At 36.9% G+C, this 16,979-nt stretch overlaps 1 protein-coding gene across 8 annotated transcripts in view; it reads right to left on the reverse strand.

The window, feature by feature from the left end:
• The window catches only part of KLHL2 (kelch like family member 2), a 57,756-nt gene that overhangs the window by 36,829 nt on the left and 3,948 nt on the right, over positions 1-16,979 (reverse strand). For 3 of the 8 annotated variants that reach the window (XM_065061392.1, XM_065061393.1, XM_005502504.4), the window contains exons 3-4: positions 13,558-13,664; positions 8,863-8,984 (exon numbers count right to left, since the gene is read on the reverse strand). In XM_065061392.1, the coding sequence (XP_064917464.1) occupies positions 8,863-8,984; positions 13,558-13,664 (229 nt within the window). Of the gene's footprint in view, positions 1-8,862; positions 8,985-13,557; positions 13,665-14,678; positions 14,814-16,979 lie in introns of those variants that run through there. The other 5 variants (XR_010472280.1, XM_065061390.1, XM_065061391.1 and 2 more) reach the window with 4 other exon arrangements.

Genomic DNA, 16,979 nt, shown 5'->3' on the forward strand with positions numbered 1-16,979 from the left:
TACCTGCTTCCTACGGAAACTCACAGGAGCACTAGAAGAGTCCAGGTACATAGTTTAACACTTGGCCCTTCAGCTGAAAGATGTTGAGACGTACTGGCTGGAGGGGCAGGTATGACAAGCTGCTGTGGCATATAAGAGGATTATCAAGTCTTAGCAGGTCAAAACATCAAAGCAAGGTTATATTTGTGCTGATTTGAGGCATCAGAAAACAGTGCAATGGCCATTTCTTTTTTGAATGGTGCTGAAAAATTACGCAGTATGACAATTTAACATTTCATGATATTTAATCTTACATGGAGAGAAAATCCATTCTTGAGCAGCTCTATCAATGGTCAACAGCCAAATCTGTCCAAAATGTTAAGCTTACAGGAGATTATTTGGGTATCAGAATTCAATATCAGGTCAGAAAAATAAAGCTAGATAAGCAGCTTGGAAGATAGCTTTACAGTTTTAATGAACATTTCGCCTAAAAAACTGTCTAAAAAACTATGTGCTGTCCCAGGATACTTTGCTAAGAGTTTCTGGCAAGTTACATTTAAGTCACAGGAAAGACAAATTTACAGATTTCAGCTCAGAAGACGCTGTCAATGATATTTATAAGCTTTAAGGTAAAGTCAGAGCTATTCTCATAAAAAAAAAAAATCTACTGTGGCTATTAACAGAAAAATCAGAGCAATATTGCTCCACCTTTTAGGGACAGTAAGATAATCAACTTAGACTCATTCACTCAAAAAAAATGTACTCTAGAAGGAAGAAAAAAAAAACAAAAAAGTATCACTGTTATATTCAATAGTGTTGTTATTATCTGACCTAACTTCATTGTTCTTTAGACGCAAGATACCAGCTCAGAAGGATACTCAGATGTCCCAAGATTCTGTCTTCAGCACCAAACATGCAAGCAGCCATTGAAAGACCTGGGAGGCTAAACCAAGATGAAAAAGTTGTGAAAAGGTTGTAAGAAGTGGCTGTCCAGGTATTGTGGAGATGCGTGAGGACAGCTGTGAAAGGAACTGTGGAGGTTAAAAGCCCACTGGTTTAAAGCATACATCTAGAAATTCAAAACTTGTATTCAATTAATAAATAATATGGCAAAGATTTTAATGAGTAGTGCAAGTATTCTCTGAAAAATTATTTTAAAATTATATCACCAGGCAATTGTGGTAAGTAGAAGCAAATAAAAGTAAACAAAAGGCCTTTACCAACAACCAGCCTGCAAACTTAAGGCATACTGAATTTAACCTGTGGTACAGCCATAATATTTCTATGAAGTTACCCGCATCTGCTAGAAGATTGTGACTGCTTCCAGCCTGCCATCAAACTGCACTGTCGAGTGTACAGTAGTCTATTTGAAAACCATTCAGTGATTGATATTAATTCAGGATAAACTCTCCTTAAGGAGTCATGCATTTCGGTAGAGTGCACAACTGGGGAGGTACTGGACCTATATTAATTATCTGTTGATCTCTTGGTGACATGCAATCATGACCAATAGGGCTGTAATTGCCTAGATCCGGCCTACCTAGCACTCTGTCTTTTCAAGCTATACTTTCATTTGAGCTCTTTCACTTTCCCTGATAATCAAAAAGCCCTTAAAGAAGAGGTGGTTAGAGAGGCACATCTGCAAACGCATGAAGACCAAACTTATTCCCTTCCTGTCGTTTTCAGGTTCCTAAATCAAGTGTAGGATTTTTTTTCCAGGCATCTCTGAAGGAGAACAACCAAGTTCCTGTGGAAGCAATTTGAGAATTACTTTGTCTCAAAGCAGTTATACATATAAAATATATATATGTTATATTTAAAACAGAATCCACTGTATGATAATACTCAGTGGAAACCTCACAGCATTCAGTTCAGTTGAATAAATATGCCTTTTATCTCTCCCACCCACTTCTGCAGCAGCAGGCATATTTACAGGACACAGAATGCACGTCTCTGTGCAAGTAATGAAATGAACTCTCTCCTCTTATGATGCCCAGTCACACATTTGTAAAGGACACTCAGCCTTTGGTTCTAAAATGGAAAAGTCTACCCCATTTAAACCAGAAAATTCCCTGTGTTTATAAAGAAAACTGAATAAAGTCCTTTGAAAGGTTAGGGACATTCCTTGATCCAACAAAGAAAAAGAGATGCTCTTTAGCGTTCAAAGGTGTAATTTACTGGTAGGCTTTAGAAACTCTTGAAAAACACTCAAAGTGAGGTATCTAAAATGAAACTTGTTTCAAAAAACAAGCTTCATGCTCTTTACACATCATAGTGCTGCTAACTCGTATGAAGACTGTTAGTCCAGTCATCAGTTCATATATACAAAGTATTTATTTTGAGGTTAAAGCTTGACAAGCATCAAAATATTCCTAGAAGTATTTTGACTCTCAGCTCAGATATAAGGACAGTATGGCTCTGAAGATTATTAGAATTTAAGCTACAGTAATTTGATCATGTATGTGCTCAAAGACTGTGGCACATACTAAGTAGCTTATGCAAAGTCATTTTATATTTTCTTCAAGCTAAAAGCACACGCGAACAGCTGCTGTTGTTCTAGCTGATATGCAGTAGGAAATTGTTAAACTGATAAATCCATCATGATCCTGAACCCTCTTTTTAACTAAATTCCTGTAAACTTGTGTACCTGTCCCTTAGTGGAAAGGGTACTGAAGGAGGAAATCTGAAATCATTATGAGACACATGCATGATGAAAAAAAAACTTCATTACCAAATCTGATATTCTGGTAATACAAGTTTCAGAAGAAACTGGTAGCCCCTAAACAGCTCATTTCACATGTCCCACCCACACAGAACTGTGTGGTGTATCATAAGTAAACCACTTCTAAATATCATACAATTTATTCTGAATACTTTGATCTGAGCCTACTGTAGTGCTCATCAGAAAAAGAAACAAGGAATGTTACATGCTGCAAAGAAATTTAATTTTGCTTTTAAATTAGCATCTGGTAAAGATTAGGTATGGGAAACAGAGACCGTATGTTTACATGAACTTCATATTACTGATGGCCCATATTTCTACTACATTTTATTGGAATTAATATCTACTCCTCGGTAGGTTTTGGGGTTTTTTGTTTGATTTGGTTTTTTTGTTTGTTTTTGTCCTGCTCAACAGAAACAAGTCTGGATTACTCATTCCTCTTCATTCTATACTGTGTAATGGTCTCTTCAAAAGATATTCTACATAATTCTTCCAAACATTTTTTTTCTTAAATTACCTGTACACTTTCTTCTCCTCCCCTGCTGTCCCACTTCCAAATCAGACATTAGTTTATAAGATTTTCAGTAGGCCATTATTTTCTGTTCTTGCTGGGGTTTATTTAATGGTCAATATATTTCAATATAATTTAACATTTCTCCAAAATGAAAGTGATTAATTTCTTTGCATTCATGATTGAAACCAGTTTTAACATGCGGCTGTACTCTGAAAACAGATTTGCAAATTGGCATCTCTTCATAACAGACAGTTCCCAGTGTGAAACTGATGTCTTGCCCACTAAACTTATTCAAAGACACTCTACTACTATAAACCAGATGATGTCTTCTGCTGGTTCTATTTTTGGGTTTTGGGGTGTTTTTTTTTCAGAAGCATTACACTAATAAGCATAAACACTTACAACAACAAATCACTCAAATTGGCATTTACCAAAATTAAGATGATGTCCTTCTCCCACTGCATGACAACTACTTTCATGTTCTCATTCTCCCTCCCTCTCTTTATTGCCATAAAGAGAAAGTGACTACTGGAATCAATGTCGTTAGTGGATAAGAGATCTTATCCAATGACAAAGAAACAGGCTCTGTATTTTATCCACAGCATAATTTCATTCTAGTCTGCAGTAAAAAGGCCTCAATGGATTACTGGGTCAAACTGTGGCCACTGAATGTCGCAAATGTACATACAGGTGAAACTGAAAAAATCAAGAAGAATGGTAAGATTTAGAAAACACTGCCTCCAAAGAAAAGTCTATGAGTCAGCTTAAACAAAAATAAAATAAATTACATTAATGGGAATAGTCCTCCAATGCATAACACTGTTAAGCGAAACTAGTAACAAGTTGCTCTACAACACAGCAGAAGTACCAGAAATTGGTCTAGTACAGACCAAGGAAGATTAAACTCAGATACTGTATTTTGAACTACAAAAGCTATTAATGCAACTGGAACAAACTACACAAGGGTAGTTACAGAGTTTCCACTGTTAGATGAAATATGCTCTGCCAGGACTAGATACATTCAGTTGTTGTTTCACTTAACAGATTTCAATTTTTGAAGGTATTCCCTGTAACCTCCCATTCCTCCTTCCTCTCTGCTTTGTTTAACAGACTCTCCATCCTGCCTGTCCAACAGTGTGTCAGGCCACAAACAAAATTCAGAAGCTGACCATCTTGATAAGCACACATCTGTTTTCATAAGCCGTGAGACTCCTCCAGCTTTTGGTGTGAAGTATCTGCTCATTTTCAAGCTAGAGGAATTTTCAGGATTCAACAACTCTGCCAAGTTGTTCAACTAACAGACCCTACAGGTGATGAGGTGCAGCACGAATCAGCAAAGCCCACGTTGCCAAATATTGTACTGCAAAATGACTGCCTTAGTGAAATTTTGGACAACGTGAGGATCTTCCTTTTGAGGATTTCTTAGGGAAATCAGCTGCTTATTCAGACCCTGTTTTGACAGCACCTCAAGTCAAGTGTGCTGCCAGCCCTTCTGCCCATGCCGCCATACAAACAGAAGCATGTCTGTTATACCTTAGACAGTAATTTGTGCATGAACAGTTAGAGTTAGAAAGGAAAGATGCACACATACTATGTATTTGTGCCCATAACATGCCTATTACTATAGAAACATTGTTCTTGAATAAATTCAGAAAATGAACACAAAAAATGATACATATTAAAAAGGATTTTGTTCAGGGCTTGTTTGGGCTTTGTGTTGGTTGTACCTTACAAAATTCTATCAAGAGAAAAATACACCAGGGCAGAGCTTTGTAAACATGCCATTATTTGTTATTTTCTCTTCTGCTACCTCCTGTGCACAATGCTTGTTCAAAGGCAAGACAGCATGTTTATCAGTAGGTCTTTCTCCCATGCAGCAGGGACATGTCCACTCCCAACACAGCTGTATGTTCTCACAATTCAATACACTAACCCAGTGTATTGTGTGAACTCAACGGCCAGCAGGGCCACGTTATAAACCAGATCCATGAAGTGATCCAAGTCAAGAATAACTCACAAAAAAAAAAAAAAAAAAAAAAGGCAGGGGGAGTGGAGTGGGAAGGAGTGTTGTGTTGTTGTTTTGTTTTTTTTTTTCATATAAGTTCAGTGATCTGGTTTACTAAGTAGTCCAGCAAACAGTTGTATCAGCACAACTACAGGAACAGAGAACTGCAGCAGGGAATCAGAAAGGAACACAACCAGCTTTATCCCATGTTTACCCCAATCATACCCCACTCATCCTGTACCAGGCTGACCTCTAAAGCCCTTAACAAATCCACAGTTGGCAAACAACTGTAGGAATTTCTTCTCCAATATATTTGTGCTCAGAAGAGGTCCGAGGTATACGGCTGACTAAATACATGCTGAAATACATACGCATAGTGTGGGAGAGTTACTCACGCATGGGCTTCTTATAGTAACTAACTCTCCCACATTGTGCACTGCGTGTAGTTCATACCTGTACGGAAACCAAAAAAAAAAACCTGAAGTGCAAGGAAGTTGATTTGCCTCCTGAAAATATTAACTTTGATGTTCCCTTCTTAAAAGATGAAAAATGTGATATTGCATTAATTCTGACATTTAATTTCATTACTAAAAAAAAAAAAAAAAAAAAGACGAAGAAAGAGTTAAGAATGCAGGAAGACGTGACATAATATGTAAATAGGACAGAAACATTAGTATGGCACTCCACATAATACTATTAGAGATGAGTGATAATGTAACTCATTCTAAATGAAGGACAAATGCTACAAGAAAACTAAGAATGTACACATTCATATACCAGCTCTCTTACTGTTGAGGGCTGGGTGGATTTACTGAACCATGAACTGAAGACAAGAAGTTCCTTTGTATTTAACTAATGCAGTGACAACAACCAGTGCTGAGGGCATCCCATGTTGATACGTTTATGCACTAAATGAATGTGTTTTTCTCCTCCATCATTGATTACACCTGACTTTTCTACAGCTCCCTCCCTCTCCTGCCCAAAAACATACAAGGGAGAATGCAACAGTAAGGACCAGAAATGAATGGCTCTTACTCATAAGCTGCAAAGGCACAGTAAGGAAGTAATCTCCTGTTCATGTCCAGATCAGGTAAGGTACTAATGAAAGAAGCTCATAGTTACCCGCCCCTTGAGAAAGACCAGTGAGCTTGCCTATACCACTAAGTACTGATTTATAATTAGTTTTCATACATATACAATGTAGTTATTTTAATACCAAAGAGTACTTAGCAATTCTGCATTATTTAAACATGAAGTGCTCACATCATTTTCAAACCAATATTTTATTATGTATTAGAAATTAATTTAATAGCAATTCTTAGCATGTATGACCTGAAGAGACAGAATAATGCACATGAAATCCCATGAAAGGTATCAGAATAAGAATCATAACCAGCTACCTACAAGCTGAAGATTCAGTTTAGCACATTAGCCGTAATATCAAAAATTTATAGAGACAATATTACACAGCATCTTATGTATTCATGGTTCTGTATTCCTACAAAATAAATCCTTAACCATTACTGAAATTTCACAATACCTTCTAGCAATACTTACTCCTGTTATATAAACAAGAAGTTGAGAGCTAGAATTCATCTCAAGAGTATGCAACGTGTCTATAAAGAGAATACAGTTTTAACTAAGCCTGACAGTCTGCACCAGGTTTCTAAGTTTCCAGAAATTCAGAGGAACCATTTTCCCACCTTGGCTTTCAAACTTAAGGAAAAGGGCCTGCATCAGTGTATTGGTTTTTATCCACAGTGCTTGGTTCTGCTGTAATGCAAATAAACAGTACATACCTAGTACTAATAATGCAAAAAGGATGAAAGTGACAAAGAACAGCTCTACATTCGTTACCAGTCATATTACAAGTAAATTCAGTATCAACATTAAAGTGCAACTATATTGCAATAAATCCAAATCCATTTAAAAGCTTGACTGTCTCCTCAGTACTCAAGTAATCACAAACCTGTAATGTCACTCGCCAGGTGATATTATTTATATTACCATCCCCAACAACATCACCAGATAATCTGGAGCTGTGAAAATGAAAGCCCTATCAGACTCAGGAGCTTCAAACCTGGAGATTTCTGGCCTTTAATGATTTCTGTATGAGGAAGAAACATAACACTGACATTTCACTCCCATGAACATAGAAGAGTCAGTATTGCCAGCGATGGGCTAAAACACATCCTCCTAGGCAGCACCTACAGCCGAAACACAGCAGGCTGCCTGTTAAATCCAGTCTGGTATTATGCATCAAAAGTAGAAGATTAATGTCATTAAGGTGTATCAGCAAGACAGAATATTCTGCTTCAAGGATGAAAAGCCAGCATGAGCAAGCAAGAAGAGGTCTATTAGGGAATTTCTGACGCCTCTGGATTTTGCCCAAGGTCTTTCACGGTGATAGAGATTTGCACAACCACCAGATTGCCAAGATACAACATCATATCAGTTATTTTTTTCATTACATACACCTATCATCAGACCAGAAGTAAACAATTCCTTAAGAAGTATGTGACAATAAATTATTCTTGCAGAATTAAGATTCATGGTATTACCTAAGATATATAGGGTTTAGTAATAGGATATTTTGTTTCAAGTCAGTTATACTTTTCATTTCTAGGCATTCAAGCAAGCATACTTAAAACTAGCAGAGACCTCACCAGATTCAAGAGCCAATTAAAAACTATTAATTTCAGCCTAATGCCCAATAAAAGCAATTAATTTCAGAATACACAATTGCAACAGAAGTTTTCAATGCCAAATACAGTAACATATTTTTGATCCCTGTAAAAGCAGCAAAATAACTGCTGGTAATCTGGCACTGGGCAAGACCAGAAACAAGGGCAAAGAGCTAGCAGAAAAACAAGAGAATTAAATATGTCACCTGTCACGCAACTAGTTTTAAATTTACCAAATCTCAAAAGACAGTGGAACAAAAGTCTACCCTGTTCATCTTCAAGATTTGTGGCTAGAAAACATTCAGGGCAAGAAGCTATATTTTCTAACTTGGTGTTCATTTTATTCTAATTGAAATTTCAGCTTAAGCTACAGCTGATTAGAAAAACTGACTAGCTCTGTTTGTGTGAGATGGGCAAAGCCTTCATGCTAGATGTTAGTTGATTTAAAAAACACCAAGCAAACAGTAGTACCTAAAACTTTCTCCACAACTGGCCACTGGCAAGGTGCAGAGACTGAGCAGGAGAAAATAATTTATTCCGCAGGCTAGTAGGAAAAAAAATATATTAAAACAAACAGAACAGCTTAATTGGAGATCGTGGTTTCACATTTAGAAGCAAATCTACTTTGTTTATGTAAATTGCACTAAAGTATCATAGAAAGGGCGGTACAGAGGTGACCAACAGCATTAATTTTAGGCTCAGTAGACCACCTATTTTATTGTATTTCATTAGGTTTGCTTGCAAAGCCCATTGAAGTGAACTGACCCTTCCTTTACTTCAATAGTCTTTGAATTTGACCCAGAATTAAAACAGCATGACTCCTTGCTTTGAAAGCATGAGGTCTGAAAAAAATTCCAGTTTGCAGATGAGATTTCACGTCAGAGTTGAACCACACTGACAAAATAAATTACTCTGCACATTACATCTCTTTCTTTGCAGAAAATATTCTCACTCTTACCTGCACATTTTCTTCTGTAACTTGAATTTCTGCTGTGTAAATATAATCAATAAGCACCCTCAAAGTCCAGCCATCAACTTCCTTTATTCGAACTCTCTTTGCTCGGCTTTCACTCATCTCACCTACAAATACAGTTTGTCAAATAAATTAGATAGAAATACAGCACATATGTAAAAGTTTAATAGTAATTGCTCCTGCCAGAAGCAGAACTTTTTGTGTATGATCAGTTGTGATAGTAAAACAACCTTCATATTATAATAATAATTCAATTTCTTTCCTTCATCCATCCAAAGAGAAAGGTTTTGTTGTTACCATCACACAAATGCTACCTGGGTTAATACTTTACTGCAGGTGACCTATTTTCACCAGCGTATAGTATCAGGAAAATATTGTTATCAAGCCTAAATAAAACTCTTCAAATGCATACAAAAACATTTTTGCTGGCAAAGCAAGCTATTAAAATACTCTAGCTTTATTAACTTCTTAATCGAAGGAGCATACCAAATGCAGTCTGGAGTCACTTTACTTTAAAAAGAAAATGTATATCCCCACAGAAGAACTAGCATACATATTTCTTTGCTTGCCTACTTATTACTCTCTCAGCAATTTCACCTCTGTTACACATCTGTTATAGCAGTTAAAACTCAAGCTAAGATAAAATGGTAAGCAAGGGAAAACTTGTTGGATCCCATTTTGTGGAGGCTGACATATTGGCCATACGCCACAACCAATCTTCATAAGAAGGCCTGCAAAATAGCTTCCACCTTCTAAAATATGATGTTTCTCAAAATGCAACATTCTGCTTATATTTGAAGTAATTGCCCAAAGACACATTTTGAAGTAATGATTATAACCTTATCCACGACTACCAACCACACACCTGGTCATCTCAGACCTTTACCCCTTTTTGCATCAACTTGCACTGAGAAGCAAAACATGAACTACACCAGTTATGTTGGTAGACATATCAGCTTTGACTTTGGAAGAGTATATCCCAGTCTCTGGATACACACATTTCTTATTCTTCTTTATTGGATGTATTCTTATTTCTTTCCCCTAGACATCTAGAGATAAGGGTATTGATGAGGCAACAAATTCAATGTATACAACAACAGAGCAGACAGGATGGGGAAGTGAATCAGAAGATGCTTATCATTGCTGATATTTCTTTATGAAATACATACCCTTTTTCATTGTTCGTTATCCTGGGGTCTCCAGGATTAGTGACAAACAATGCATTTTACCCAGCGCATTTGACAAAGGGATCATCACTGATAAATCTACTATTATTAATGACTTTTTTCAGCTGAAGGGTAAGGAATGGCATTATCAATCAACCCTTTAAATGGTAGGGAGTGAAGAAGACGATCTACAGCAACATACTACTACTTAATGGCAGCACAGGTTGCTAGCATTCTGGAAAACACTGATGAAGAACCACCTCAAAACCAGCAAAATCCAGCCCCCTAGAACTTTCTCTTTTCACCTGCTCTTCTGAATCATTTCCCGACACCACTGAAAGACGATTGCAGCGTGCTCTCTGCAGGGCCCTGTATTCCAAGTTTCTACATTGAGTTTGACACAGATTAAACCTATTGATCTTCAGAGCATGCATGCTGCAAGTCATTTATTATGCAAGCTGCTGTGGAGGTGGTCCTTTGGGAAAATCGTGTGTGTGGGAGAGTTTGATATTCTGCAAGCACATTAGTTCTGTTTTCAGATTTTGTGTCAAGGCTTCTAGAGCAATGGATAGGCATTCTCTCTGTTTAACAACAGAGCCCAGAATCTAATAAATAAATAAATTAAATTAAAATTAAAAAAAAAAAGGACATGCAGTCTTACAACAATTCTAGATTGGAACACTCTTGTGTTCCAGACTTGTTTGACAGATCATATGCAGGAAATCATAGGTTCACTCACCAGGCAGTCTCAGTCTAGAATTCAACCTGCTGAGCCACTCCATTCATGACTGGAGGCAGCACCACCACATCTCCACAGAGTTGTTAGTGACAGGAAAACATAGTGCAAGTAGAAGGGAAAGCACATTGGGAACTGAAAGTGTATCACGAATGGACCAGCTCAGTGCTTTGCTTTCTAACCTCCCAAGCAGGAGCAGCAGAGCACTAGCTGAGCTGAAGTTACTAAAATGCTACCTAAAAAGCTTATACATTCCCTCACAAAGTACTGTAAGGAAGGCTTTTCTTTTTTTAATCTAAACAGAATTTTACAAATGGAGAATGGAAGCAAAGACAGCAGGTAATTCCCTGAGGACAACTGCCATCACAGAAAAGACAAAGTCAGGTCACACTTGTCCCAAGGCAGGCCCTAAGGCCACTAAAATGTCCCTTTACCGATGTTTTATAATACTTTCCTCTAAACATTTAAGTGTACTTAATTCTGATCACAATACATATTTCTAAAGAATTCCACTGTCTACAGAAGAAAGAATTATTCCTAACAACAGTCTCAAATGCTTAATCTCTCCCCCTTCCTCCCCCATAGGATAATTTTTACTAACATAACAGATTTTGTTACTTTAAAAGGCAGTAACTTTTTCTTTCTGGATTTAATGGGGCTACTTCTACCATTACAAGTGCAAACAGGAAAAAATCCCGAGGCAGAAGGTTTGATCTCAGTTAATGCTATATCCTGGCCTGCATAGCAGTCAGTACCTAACGACTCAGAGAAAGATGGAAGTAACCTGCAAACGTGTCTAAATATGAGCTTTTAATTTCTAGTCAAGAACTAACCCTGAAGCACTAAAGTGCAATTTTTCTTACTGTCTTTTCAGTTACTGTTTTATTCTGGATGGAGGAATATACTTTTCCATTTGGTTGTAGCTGGTGAAGGGATCAAACTTGCTTGTTTGAACTTGCAGATCACTGGATGAGAATACAAATCCAGAGAAGTGTGAATTGCAGGGTTCATGGAGATAAAAATTATGATGAACTTAGGATTTTTTTCAGTGGGGAGTGGCTGAAATACATCAACACCACAGCTGGGCCTTGCTGAAAGCAGCCTATGAGAGGAGTATGAAAATCCGTCAATAAATCTTGAAGCCACAGTTGAATTATATTTAAACTCCCACCAATTTAATTCACCAACCACACTAACCTTGCCACAGATGTACAGGTTAAACTCTTCCCACTTCCTGCACCACTGGGTGTCAAAGGAGATGAATATTTAAAAACATAAAACAAGCTAAACATTTGTAAAGGGACTGAAGCAAGAGAAGAAGCAAGATTTCAGCGATTCCCTTTGGAGAGTGGCCACGGACACTTAGAGCACTGGCACTCCTCACGGGTAATAAACTCTTTCACAGAAAGGGCAGTCGGGGCAAGCAGAAATGTCTTAACCACAGAAAGCATAATATAAAACTACACTCCATGAAAAGAGTATTTTCAATGTGACAGTCAACAACAGTTAATCTTTAATACAGAACTAATGTAAGAAGCTTGTGTTTCTGTTGCTAAGGTGATGGAAGGGAACTGTAGAAGCAGCTGCTTTCTTTCTAACTTGAAGGACAGCAGGAAAAATTAAGAAAGAATCTATCAGTCACCTGCAATGCTTGTTTCAAATGCAAAAGCAAACTTGACAAACTACCAGAGGAAGAGATATATAATTTTACACACAACTTTAAAGCATTGTTGCTGCTAGTAGTGACTCCACTTGTAGCTTTGGTTATGTCAAATATTTGCACATAAAATCAAGAATAATCAGCTGCTTCCCCAGGACACAACAGTATTTCATATTTCAACCTTCCAGTTGCACACAATTTAAGTTATTAAAACTCCATTTTGCTTGCATAGTGATAGCCCAAGAGTCACACTTCTGCCTCGACCTGAGCTGGTATTTAGAAGTAACATGCTGCAGAGAATGCTTTTCATTTCAGACAGTCAACATTAGCTACTAAAATGGCACGAGATGTGAGAAGGAACAGGCAAGACTTCAAAAATTAATTTTAACATGCATTTAGTAGCATTATCACTTTTACACCAAATTCCACATGATTTCAATGTGTCTATAACCATTATGAAATTAAATCCACAGCACAGGAATTCAGCCAGAGGCTCCTACATATCTGAACCCATCTCAGCGTCACAAGCCTTCAGCGTTCCTGTTGTAGTAGCAAAGCAACAACTTGGCCAGCGTGGAGCGGGCAGAGGCAGAATAAAGCCTGCACAGAAAATTTGTGGCAATGATGCAGAGTACATCTGTCACAGAGAATTACCCTAAAAATACTGAAACATGCACTCCAGCCATAGGCTGCCAAAGCCATGGAAAGCTTTAATATCTACTAACAGCCTACAGTACTTGGGGACTATAGAACATAGCAGCAGTACTTGTTAAAGGACACAATTGACTCCAAAATTCACATGGAAGTTATTTTAACCTTCTTTTGGACAAGTGAGATTACTACAGCCTTGAAGGGTATAACAAATCTACTACTCCTGGCTTATTTAATGTATAAATTGTTTTAAATGAAGGAGACTTTTTAAAGCATTCATCGTGCTAACATAGAATAAGTTGCCAGTATGTCTTTAGACTGCAAAAACTAATCCATCAGGAAACCCAAATGTACGTGTTGGTTTATCTAAATATTAAAGGAGATCCTAAAAAGCAAAAGTCTTTTAATTTTGAGCTTTATACAGTTGGATTGGATTAGAACACAGTAAGTATTGAAACATGTGGTACCTGTAAACATGGCATGGAAGTAGGGGCTGCACGCAGCTAGCACAACTCTATGCGCTGCAATTTCCATGTCTTCAGCTACTATCGTCACGTCACACAGCAAGTTTTGACTATTTAGAAATATAAAGAAAGCAATTTTATCAAGTGAACTACAACAGAAAATCATATAACTTCTCTCACAATTTCTTTTCCCATGCCCTCAAAAGAAGGAGGCAGATAGTGTTGATAAAGCATTGTTTTTAAATGTGTTACACAACCACATGGCTATTACTCAATCGGATTACAGATGGTGCTTGGGTACACAGAACTCTAAAACCAGACAACTGAATTGTGATAATTGCGATCTCTTGCATAGAAGTTTTTTTTGCATTGAATAACAAAAATTTGTATCAGTCCAATTTATAAAATCTTTTCACTGGAAGTCTGGGCCTCTTTGAATAACTATGATCGAAAAAATAATTTTATCTACCCAAACACTAAAAAACTGAGGTAAGAAATAAGATCTTACAGATAACAAGGAATCTTTGAGTTCAGCCTCAAGTAAGGTTGCCTACTGGAGGTCACACACCAAAAATTTCGGTGGCCAACCTTTGGGGCCATATTGCAATCCTAGTATTAGAATATTTTCCCCCTTTCAGCTCTTAATACCTACAACGTCTATTTAAATCTTGTAAGTTTAGCCTGCGATACAGTTATTAACAAAAATATGTTTAATATAAGGTAATGACCATACTAAGATAAAACACAGAATTCAGAGGAGCTTGAAAACAACCATTACATTTATTATACAAAAATTTAAACAGAAAGCTGCACATAAGAGGTCAGACCCAGCTTTTTCAGACACCTGCACGCAGCTTGAAAACAGGAACAAAAGGTTTGATACTTAGCTGCAAAGAAATACCAAAGAGAACAGTGAAGCCTGAAGCAACAGAAACACATCAATGCAAAACTCCAGCGAATTAATTCCATTGCACATATATAGACATAGCAAGTCAGAGGTATTCTGGATATATCTCTAGTCTGGTACTGCATTAGGTGAATGGATACATCCTCGCTTACTACAAAACTGACAAGCTAAATAAACTACTGATAAAGAAACAAAGCCTATAAACTTAATCACGTACTCTGCTGCAAGCATCTTGTGGCTTCCACGGCAACTCAGCACCTTCATGAGGGCACACCAATTTATTTTGGAAAAGCTTGTGTTCTGAAGCAACATTTTAACCATTTGCTTGTATAGTGACTGAATGAACAAAGGCCTGGGGAGTACAGCATTTTGGTGAAGGAAACAAGAAATGGAGGGAAAAAAAAGTATAGATTTAAGAACAATAATTGTTTACCAGCTAGCAGGTTGTTCTTCATTAGTTTATATAGAGAAAGGTCATTACCCACATCTTCAAAAGATTTTGGTACAGTCTTGTTTGTAAGAATGAAGATTTTAACAAATATAAATAAGGTCAAATTCCATTGTGATAAAAGCAAATTATAATGAAGAGCAAAGATAAGCATCAGAGGGTAATTTCTTCACATATCAAGAACTGATTAGCTATCCTAATGATCTCTCTGACTCAGTGTTGAGGTAATTGTGAGTAATGAAATGCAAAAAATACCAAGGACAAAATTAGTCAAATTTGTCAAAATTTGAAGGCACAGAAAAACCCTCTGAAGAGCTAATAGATCCAGGAAACTTGACAGCAGCCAAAAATGTAATATAAACTCACAGACTTATGCATTCCAAAACCAATGTATTTTAGATGCTTAAGCAAATTATGTCTTCACTAGTTATCCACTTTCTGGAGAGTATAGCTCTGGCAAATACCTGCTTGTGCTACACTAATGAGAAGAACTGAGACAGAAACCACTTTAAAAATGTAGTCAATAAAATAAAAAATATAATTTCCTTGATTAAGTCTTCATTTAAAGTCAAAGTCTGAAACATTTCTAAAATATTTCCATGTATTAATTCAAACAAATAAATGCAAATATTAATGTTTATAATCAGCACTTACCATTTTAAAAGCTGTATTCAAATAGTAAAGATTGCTGTATCAGCAAGCTTATTAAATAAGAAATAGTTAAGGTTTGCATGACACTACTCCTATTCCAAATTTAACTATTTATACATGTAAGGCAAAATTGCTCAAATTGCTTCTACAGCAATTCAAATTTGAGTAACCATGGAAACTAAACTATATTCTGAAAATAATCCTAGGCCTTCAACAATGCGCTCTGCTGGAAGACCATGAATCTTTTACTCTCAAGACAACAAAATGCAGGTAAGGTTTCTGACTTCTGAAACTGTTGTAAGATTCATTCTGGAAAACTGTTTCTTCATCCAAACTCTTGCTCATCCTTCAGAAGTCATGGCTGCTGACTCTAGCCAGGCTCTATTACACGTTTTGAAAAATTAAATCTGGTTACTGGGATCCTCGAAAAAGCCAAAGGCGTAAGGAAGGGGAAGCAACAAGTCTCAGTCCTTCCAGCATAAAGCAACTAGGCTGTTAACATACTAGAAAAATAGTCTCTGCCCTTATGCCATTATCCTCAGACTAAGGAAGTCTTTGAGCTGCGTTTAAGTCATATAGTCAACATATTATTTTCTCCCCTCTTCCAGTGCAGTACAATCTGTCAGAGACAGATAAATGCATTGATCTGATCACAGTCTCTACCATAGTATTAACAATTTACCCATACATAACAGCGAAGATCAAAGGCATACTTTAATAGGGTATCAGTTGCTGACTTTTTTCAGGTGAAGCCTCTCCAGTTTTTAATCTTATATGGGAAATTACAAAAGACTACATGATTTTCACACCCTCCGGTATTGTCTGTGCCAGAGAAAGGCTTTATTTATTTAATTTCTCCATTGTTGCTGTTAGTTATAAAACTGAATTACTGTCAGTGATAGTTGTGAGTTCTAATTACCACAGCTCAGTTGTGAGTTCTAATTACCAGCTGTCACAGTTTTCAACACCATCTCACCTACTCGTATGTAGAAAATAAATCAATATGAGTGCTAAGAACAGCATCAGCACCATTCTCCCAGCTCTGCTGAAACTGATGGTAGTATCACTCAAGGTCTCATAAAACTTTATTAAGAAAAGTTACTTTCAACATTTGATTTGGGAGTTCATCAATTTCCACCAGGGGACAAGCAAAAGATAACAAAGAAAAGAGAGCATACTGTCAGTTGGTTTACATTTGTTAGACTGTGACCTTTGCCTCCAGAATACAAAATTTTACCATTTATCCACTTCACAGCCTACCACAAAAATCAACAACAGACATGCAAAGAGCCAACTAAAGAGTCACTTCTCATCTATCCAGTATCAACTACATATAAGACAGGACCAGTAGCTGTAACTCCTTAAATACAACCTCTAAATAATTTTCAAGTCTCATAAACCTAGCTTTGATTAACTTAT

Source organism: Columba livia, chromosome 4 (genome assembly GCF_036013475.1).
Source record: "Columba livia isolate bColLiv1 breed racing homer chromosome 4, bColLiv1.pat.W.v2, whole genome shotgun sequence".
Taxonomy (NCBI): domain Eukaryota; kingdom Metazoa; phylum Chordata; class Aves; order Columbiformes; family Columbidae; genus Columba; species Columba livia.